This window comes from Sinocyclocheilus anshuiensis, unplaced genomic scaffold (genome assembly GCF_001515605.1).
Source record: "Sinocyclocheilus anshuiensis isolate Anshui unplaced genomic scaffold, SAMN03320099.WGS_v1.1 scaffold527, whole genome shotgun sequence".
Classification (NCBI taxonomy): Eukaryota; Metazoa; Chordata; class Actinopteri; order Cypriniformes; family Cyprinidae; genus Sinocyclocheilus; species Sinocyclocheilus anshuiensis.
In genome coordinates, this window is record NW_015548227.1 from 129,174 (window position 1) to 137,856 (window position 8,683).

The 8,683-nt window shown below is 40.4% G+C and overlaps 1 protein-coding gene across 1 annotated transcript in view; it reads right to left on the bottom strand.

Moving 5' to 3' along the window:
- Window positions 1–281: 281 nt before the first annotated feature.
- Window positions 282–8,683, bottom strand: part of LOC107654423 (ERBB receptor feedback inhibitor 1-like) — an 8,714-nt gene continuing 312 nt past the window's right edge. The window contains exons 2-4 of the mRNA XM_016441468.1: window positions 4,223–4,421; window positions 3,946–4,028; window positions 282–3,001 (exon numbers count right to left, since the gene is read on the bottom strand). Of these exons, the coding sequence (XP_016296954.1) occupies window positions 1,884–3,001; window positions 3,946–4,028; window positions 4,223–4,371 (1,350 nt within the window). The 5' untranslated portion in view covers window positions 4,372–4,421 and the 3' untranslated portion in view covers window positions 282–1,883. The remainder of the gene's footprint in view (window positions 3,002–3,945; window positions 4,029–4,222; window positions 4,422–8,683) is intronic.

The following is an 8,683-nucleotide window of genomic DNA, read 5'->3' on the forward strand; positions in this document are numbered from 1 at the left end:
TGGTTTACGGGGACTCTCCATAGGCGTAATGGTTTTTATACTGTACAAACTGTATTTTCTATTGCCCTACACCAACCCTACCCCTAAACCTACCCCTTACAGGAAACTGCTGGCAATTTTTGAATTTCATAAAACACCGTTTTGTATGTTTTTTAAGCCTTTTGTTTTACGGGGACACAGGAAGTGTCCTCATAAACCATGTTTACGTTGTAGTACCCATGTCATTATACACATTTGTGTCCTCATAAACCATATATACCTGTACATGTACACACACACACACACACACACACACACAACACAGCAGAGATGTCTATTGCTTCTTGAACTTGCCTTCATTTTTTTAGGTAAGACTGCTAAAGGAAAATAACAACGTATAATGTAAACATTTCCTGATACACAAACTGGTAAAATAAAGGGTAAAAATAAAAGCATGGCATCAAATCCCTACGTGAGGTGGAAAGTTGTACTTGACCTCAGAGCTTCCAAACAGCATGTTTTTATAGTCTTACTATCCTCTTTTTAAATTGCATGGCACTTGCTACATTTACTGAGTTATCATGATGGTTCTGGAAACAATATAGAATAATAAACCATCTCATTCACCAGCAGCCAAAGTCTCTGGTGCCCACACCCACTGCAATCACGTCTAACAGGAAGATCAGTATGTGTGAGCTCGGCCAAACGCACCACACATGGACTTTAACTCCACGTAGCTCTTAAAAATCGGTCGAAGATGCGTTTTCTTTGAGGAAGTGTTAATGACTGACTGTTTTGAAAGGGACAAAACATAAATTTAAAAAAAATACAGAACAGGGGCAACTGTTTCCTTGTACGGACCTGTGTGCGTCAAAGTAGGTTGTATTTGTTGAGCCTTTGTAATCCGTAGTTGGGTATTTAAGAAGTAGAATTATAATGGGAGGTAGTACTCGAGAAATCCTATTGCAGACAATAGCTCACAGCTTCACGTGGAGACAGCACTTTAAAGAGGAGAGAAACTCATTCACAGGTTTTACAAGTATTGCTTTTTGTGCAACAAAAGAACACACTACACCTCAGTGAGAAGCCAGGGATCGGAAATACTCTGTTCATTCAGAGGGCAACATTTCAGCTACCGTTTTAAGCAGCTTATAAAAGCTTCAAAGTAGTGCCAAAAGTGGGCAAATGTAACACATTCAGCTCTCGTATCACTCACACACACAGAAAAGCAATAATTAGCCTGTTCCTATGTAACACACAATCAAGACTACAGACTGTACTGACAAAAAGGTGAGATCATTAGTCTAACAGAAGAACTGCGAAATAGTGTGCATGTGTCAGATTTCGTGCTTGCATGCATTATGCAATGCAATAAAATGGAATACCCTTCACTTAAAATGCCGGCCGTGAAAAAGTCAGGCCGTTTTTATACTTCATATATGGTAGACGATACAAACAAAGAAGCATTTACTGACCCTATGTCCCTATGATCATTGAACGTGTTCAACTACATGTTCCGAGACATACAAATAATCTTCAATGCAATATAAAATGACTACGAAAATTTACAACACTGAAGTATGGAGGTACCAGACCAGCTAATACCAAACAACTGCACCATGTTATCATTTCAACACTTACATTTCACATAACAATGAATTAAAAAAACAAACAAAAAAACAACAACATCGAAATAGTTTCCGAGCTCGCTCTATGAGAACTGTTAGAATCGTTTCCGAGCTCGCTTATGAGAACTTTTAGAATCGTTTCCAGGCTGAGAGCAAAACAAGAGAAATCCCAGTAACTGCAATTCATACGTAACTCGCTCGGAGCGCTAGAGCAAAGCTGCGACAAAGCAGCGGAAAAAGTCTCAGGGGTCATCAGACAAGCGTGCCCCGGTTATTTCATACCAGGTCTATTTGGTGTGTCGTTTTCCTTTTGCTTTGACAGTCCCAGTCTGAACTCGAATCAGAGGTGTCCGTGCCTCGACTCGCTGTGCTGTCCGTAAAATACTGCTCATGTTTGTCCAGGTACGACGGACGTTGTGGCAAAAGGAAGTAGTGCGTGGTGCTTGCTTTCCTGCCGTTCTCCATGATGGGCAGAATGCACGGGGAGCCTTCACTATTCTGCCGCTGCAGGCCGCGACTGACATATTTAGGGTCCGGGGCAAAGCTCTGTGTTGGGGGCATGATCCTGTTGAGGTACATTGAAAGGCTCTTTGGGCTCGGGGTGCGGGAACTACTGCCGGATAAAGGTTCCCTAGGAGGTACTTTTGGAGGTCGGTCATCATCGCTGTTGGCTCCCGATGACACTTCGGCTGACCAGCGGCGGTAGTCTCCTGTCTTGATTGGTCGTGGTGGAATTGGAACTCTGGGAGGAACTTCCGGTTTATCCAGGCCTTGTGTGTTCCGGTGGTGACTGGACAGTCGGAAGGAGGTGGGTTTGTTAAAGCAGCCAGCGGGGCCGGAATGGGAGCGCCGCAGCTTCCTTTGCGTACGTTCCTGCTGTCGGAGACAGTTTTGCTGCTGGTCACGGAGCTCCTGTTCCCTCTGCTGAGTTTCCTGCTCCTGCCTTGGCTTTTGCGGCTGCGGCTGCGACTGCCGCTGTGGCTTCTGCTGGGATGTTGGACCTTCAAAGTATGCATAGTTAATCCGTCCACAGCCCCTAATCTGTCCACAACTCCTCCGACTGGGCATTCCGTAGCGGAACGGAGAGAGTTTGGAGCAAGGTTCGGAAACTAGGCAGCGATTGTCATCTCCATTGAAGAACTCTACCTCACTGTCCATAGCCTGATCCGGGGAAAGCTCCGCTGAGCCAGGAATTGGGGGAAGGGGTTTGGTGACTCGGCTGGGCGTCTGGGGGGGACTGATGTGGTCGGATACCGTTAGACGTTGAAAGCAGGGAACCACTTGGTCGTCTTCGGCAGGGTCTGTGTGCAAGGTGAGCTGGGAAGGTCTGGGCTTTTTGGGGGGCAAGGGCTGTCCTCCTGGGCTGTTTGGTGATTGAAGAGGAGTCTGCTGTTCTGTTTGAATGGGAAGGTGGCAGAGAATAAGAATATAGCAGTTTTTAAGATTGCAATTAATAAATAGTTCTTTTATGCAAATTATGAAACCTAAAAAACCTAATTGTCGTGGCACAGAAATTGCACTTCACCTTGAAGCTTATGACTTTCTACAGCATTATTAAACACTATTTACATTACATTTGGCAGATGCTTTCATCCAAAGTGACTTACATCCAAGATCTGTGCATTCTTTGGAAATCGAACCCATGACCTTGGTGTTGCTAGCACCTTGTTCTACCGTTTGTGTTACATACACTTTGATGCACTTTTGATTAATCTAATGACAACATGTTTTCTCATCTCTCTCTCTAGTATATAGTATATGCTTAAGGAATTGTTAAATACCATTATTTACTCCCTCAAGTCACTGCAAACCCATATGCAGTTTTTTTCTGTGGAATGCAAAGGGATCATTTTGCAGTTCTTTCCATACACAGACTGTTCATAATGACCACTTCTGTCAATCTCCAAAACGGAGGGGGGGAAAATGCAACAAACGCATCATAAAAGTATCACATACACTATATTTCACTAAAGTAGCCTTCTGAAGACATACAACAGCTTTATGTGAGCAACAGACTGAAATTTAATGTGTAGTTCAAAACTTTTCCCATCTGCTGCTCTTAAATCAAAAATGGCTCCTCAATATATAGTGCATGTTGTAAAATCTATTTTTAAGGTGTTTTTTGCTGCTGTTTGGTTGCTGCTCTTAATTGTCACTAAATGTAAAGAAAGATGCTTTAAAATCCTCCCGTTGAAAAAAAAAATTACACCTGGTTTGGAATGAAATGAGGGTGAGTAAATTGGAGTGAACAATAACACCTGGTTTGGAATGAAATGAGGGTGAGTAAATTGGAGTGAACGTTTCATAATGAGGAGATTTATGTTGCTATGTTACTTACTGTCCGCTCCTGAGAATGATGGCAGCACCTGTTGCCGGGACTGAAGGTTATAATCCATAGAAGAATCAATGGTGAAGTAGAAGCTGTAGATTAAGAACAGGAAAGCTAATCAGATTGATACACAAATCCAAGGTTCATTAACATCATATGAACCATGTTGCACACAGGCCATTTCCTGTTTTTCTGCTCAGTCATGCAGTGAATGTCCAGGGTCTTGTAAAAATCATACATGTTTAACACATGAAAAATGCATTTGTGCTTTTGGTGTTGCACTCACTTGTGTAGATCATGGTATTTCCAAGAGGGCTTAGCTCCGGCCATGCTATGCCAATGGCTGCCCCGCAGGAATAGGCTTTGCGCGGGTAAACAGATCTCCTGGGCAGTCAAGCCTGCAGTGGACATGCTCCAGCTGCAGTCGGTTCGCATTCAGGCCAGGAAATGCTCCTCCCGCCAAGCTGGCAGCTGCTGGCCTATACCTGAAACACAGCCATAAGAGGACAAGAGCATGAATCTCTGGAATATCTCAAGTGTTTCTCAAATGCAGCAATTTGATTAAATGAGGAACAAATAATGAAGTCTCCTGCTTCTCAAATTCTCTGTCTTACTGAGAAAAGGACCTCAGTAATTTCACATGTTTTATCTTTAAGAGAATATTCAATAGATATTTCTATTATCTCAGTTGTTTCTCCTATACAGCAATGAGCTTGAATTGAGACTTTGAGGAAAAATGACCTAGGAATCTCACAGGTTGAGATCTCGGCTAAAACTCTATAGAAGACTCAAAGTTTTACACTCAAATCTGCTCGATCTCAATATGAACTCAAACATCTCTCACAAAACTGATCCTCAAATATTTCCCACAAAACTGATATTATATAACTCTATACTAAATTTCACAATTAAAGGCACAATATGTAATTTTCGCCGCTAGAGGGCGCGTATTCAAAATAAACAAAGAGGAGGAATAGAGCAGAAATCATGTTCATGGATGAGCTAATGATGTATTAACGTAGTAGATTGAAGCAGGGTGAGGCTGAAAGCCGTCGAAGCGAAACGAGGCCGCTGAACGAGCGTGACACACGGCTCGAAAGCAGCGGAGCTTTTATTATGCCACACTCGACCGCTTCCGCTCCTTCCGGTCGTGCGTATGTGGGGTAAAGCAGCGCTGTTTTATCATACTAGATACATTTGAAAGTTCTGTTATAATGCTACTCTGTGCAGTCGTCACCGGTCTATTAAAACGCAAAACATATTAAAGCGTCTTTGTTGTTTCCATGTTTTCTACAAATCAAAACCGGATATCGAGGGGTTATGACGTCATTAGCAGGCGACACAATGACACTATGGACACGCTCCGTGTCACTAGTTAAAATTGCTTATTTCTCTGGATTTAAACATTCTTCGAAACATTTGGGATAATGTAAGTACACAAGTCAGCAAAATATATAACACCGTTCTAGTGGTTTTTGGATATTCTAATAAAAAAAATCTTACATATTGTGCCTTATATATAAAGTCGGCAACACCAAAGCTCCAAAAATATCAAAAAATTAATTAAAAAATGTTCGCATAACGTGTTACATTTCGAGCATGCAGGCTCTTCATCAGACCCTGACGAAGACCCTGGTCTGATGAAGATCCTGCGTGCTCGAAACGTAACACACTATGGGAAAATGTTTTAAATACATTTTTGATATTTTTGGAGCTTTGGTGTTGCCGACTTTACATTTATACATTTTTCTACTTGTTTTTTAGTCGAACACCCATTTAAGATCGATGTGCGTGCTTTTGCTTGCTCTTTGACAATTAATGACATAGAAATGGCAAATAAAATTGAAATAAATGTAAAATTTTGAAGTAGAAAGACAAAAAAAAAAGTTTTTGTAAAAAGTATTTTAAACAATAATCTTTGCCTTATTTACAACTTCGAACAATTAATTTTCACATTGTCTTATTTGTGTATATTTTAATTTCTTCGAGGAATTTTAAGAGAACATCCAAGAAAAAGTGAATACTTGAAAGAAATACAATCAAGTGCTCCGTTAAGCTATGAAAGAGCAACATTTGAGCAGTGAAATTTTATCATTACCTCTATTATGACCATATGAACATTCAAACCCTAACTGAGATCAGTGCAATGGTTTTGGTGTTGTTGTGGAAGAACTGAGACATTGTCTAGTTGTTTATGGAGCAGCGTGCCCTGGGCTACCAGCACACCTCCTCCTCGCATCCCATCGCTTTGCAATGCAATCAGCCATGTGCACGGGACTCTAGTCGCGCTCTTTCAGAAAAGAACATCGAGCAACATTCTGCTGAGCTTCACAGCCTGTGGTATGACAAGCGCTCAGTTTGACAGCACTAAACGACACTTATGCCCCCAAAGCCCCGAGGATAGAGCCCAACCAAATGCTCTCTTAGATGTCACACACACAAAACAGCACAAACTTCACCACAAAAGACTCAATCCTGTCATGTAGGATGCATTGACAGCATACAATTTATCACTTTGCTTCATTCAAAGGAAATACTGCTCTGCAATTTTGTCTGCAAGCATGACTCTCTGAGAGTATCGTGCAAATGCTAAACTCAGAGGAAGTCATCTAATATCAAATGATGTATGCAAATGAGTCTCAAATTTCCTGCCTTGGGAACACAACTTATGTTTAAAGGAAATTGCATCTAGCGTTACCATTTGGTGTAACACTGGAGAAAGCAGTTGCTTCTAGAGTAGAATCCAGTAAAATGTTTTTCGCTCTTTGAGAAACCAGCTTTACACCCCTGAGAACGTGAAGAGTGATGGACCTGGAGGCAAGGTTCATTCTGGTTTTAGCTTACAAACACATATCATGCTGACAAGCTATCAAATCACCAACATTACAACGGTCTTCCAGAGATACAAACAACTCATGTACCCTATTAAACCGCAATTAGCATTTTATAGAACATTTTATTGCAGGGCTGTTTTGCAAGCAACAGACACAATGCATAAGCATGGTTCAATACATTTCTGCAGAACTGAGTGTGATATGCAACAGGAGCATTCCCACATTTCATAAATAAACAGCGTGATACGCAAAGTAAAATCTAGTCAAAGAAAGCACTGCAACGCATTTCATAAATGGGTATGTGATCAAACCAGGTCAGTTGGTTCAACAGGGATGTGCATTTCTGTCTACCGTCCCTGATCCGGTTCATATATGCAAGCAGTTATGCATCCTGAAAGCTTTGGACCTTGGATACGGTCACTATGAGCACACAATGCAACCTGATCTGTGATAAAGAACCCCACAGGACAAGCACTTCCTCTCACAACAGGTGCAAGACGGACAGATTTCCTAGTGTCCAGCACAGACATTTCTCAATGCCTTCGGGAAGACAATGCCAATGTGTTGCAGAGACTTTAAGTAAACAAAGTGTGGCAAATGTGCTCGTTGTAGCATAAACCCCATGAAACATTCAATAAAAAAAAAAAAAAGAAAAACTTACAGATGAACATTTATTAATTCTATCCTTTTCTACATTTAAATCTGAGATATCGGAACCAAAATGGTACATTTGACTGCACTGTGCAAGAGAAACATCAGTGAATCTTACAAAACCTGTCAAGAACGTCACAATTCACTCCTAAAAAAAAAAACCACACACACAAAACAACAGCTTATTTTAGTACTTTTAAGACTGATATTATCTTCACGACAAATAACTATATTTATTCATTAATTCAGCATAAGTGCCACAATACAATATACTGCTAAATATTGATTACATTACAGGAAACATACAGTAAAGAGAATATGATGCTTCTGCATTGTCATGTCACCTTTATTTTTATAGCACTTTTAGACAGGAAAGTAATAGAATTCATGATGCAACCTTATTAAATATGAGACAAATCGAAGTTCTCTATAAGCTCTATTAAGACTGTCATTATGTCATTATTTCAGAATTGGATTACAAATGTGCTTCATTGTGAAAGTGATGTAGTTAATAGTAATAGTTCTAAAAATAGGCTTGATTTTCTGCATGCAAAATATAATTTCTTAAATTTACAGTCAAATGTTCTTGACAGCAAGCAATAGATCTATTGGAAAGACATGAAATACGGCATATGAACACTTCAAAAGCGGTTCTAGTGCACATCTAATGTGCGCATATTCAGAATACAAACACTTACAAGTTTATACAACAATTTTAAGCCACTCATTCGGTCACAAAAAAAAATATTTCAAAAAGAGGTCCAGTAGTAAAGTGTAAAGTCGTTGTACGTGGCCTGAAATTACGAAACATCTGCGTCCTGACAAACCACTGATATGACATTGTGAGAAGGTATGAAGGAGAGAGAGTCGCGCGCGTTCACACCCCGCTCTTGTCACCTCCGCCGCGGTTTCCAAGCAACCATACCCGCTCTACCTGTCCGGGATGAGTCACTTTTTACACTCTGTCACACCTGACGACACACACCTCGTACATTTTTAAAGTAAAGAATACAGATGTTCCACGAAATGAAGCAACATATGTCAACGTCACATATTATGACACTATCAGCTGACCATCATCATAATCATTATTATTATTACTATTATTATTATTATTATTATTATTATTATTATTATACCAACATTCTATAACAAAATCATTCTTAAACATAAATAAAATAAATTATGTTTTAGAACTACTATACACGCTTCCCTCCAAATTGAACACACACACACACACACACACACACACACACACACAC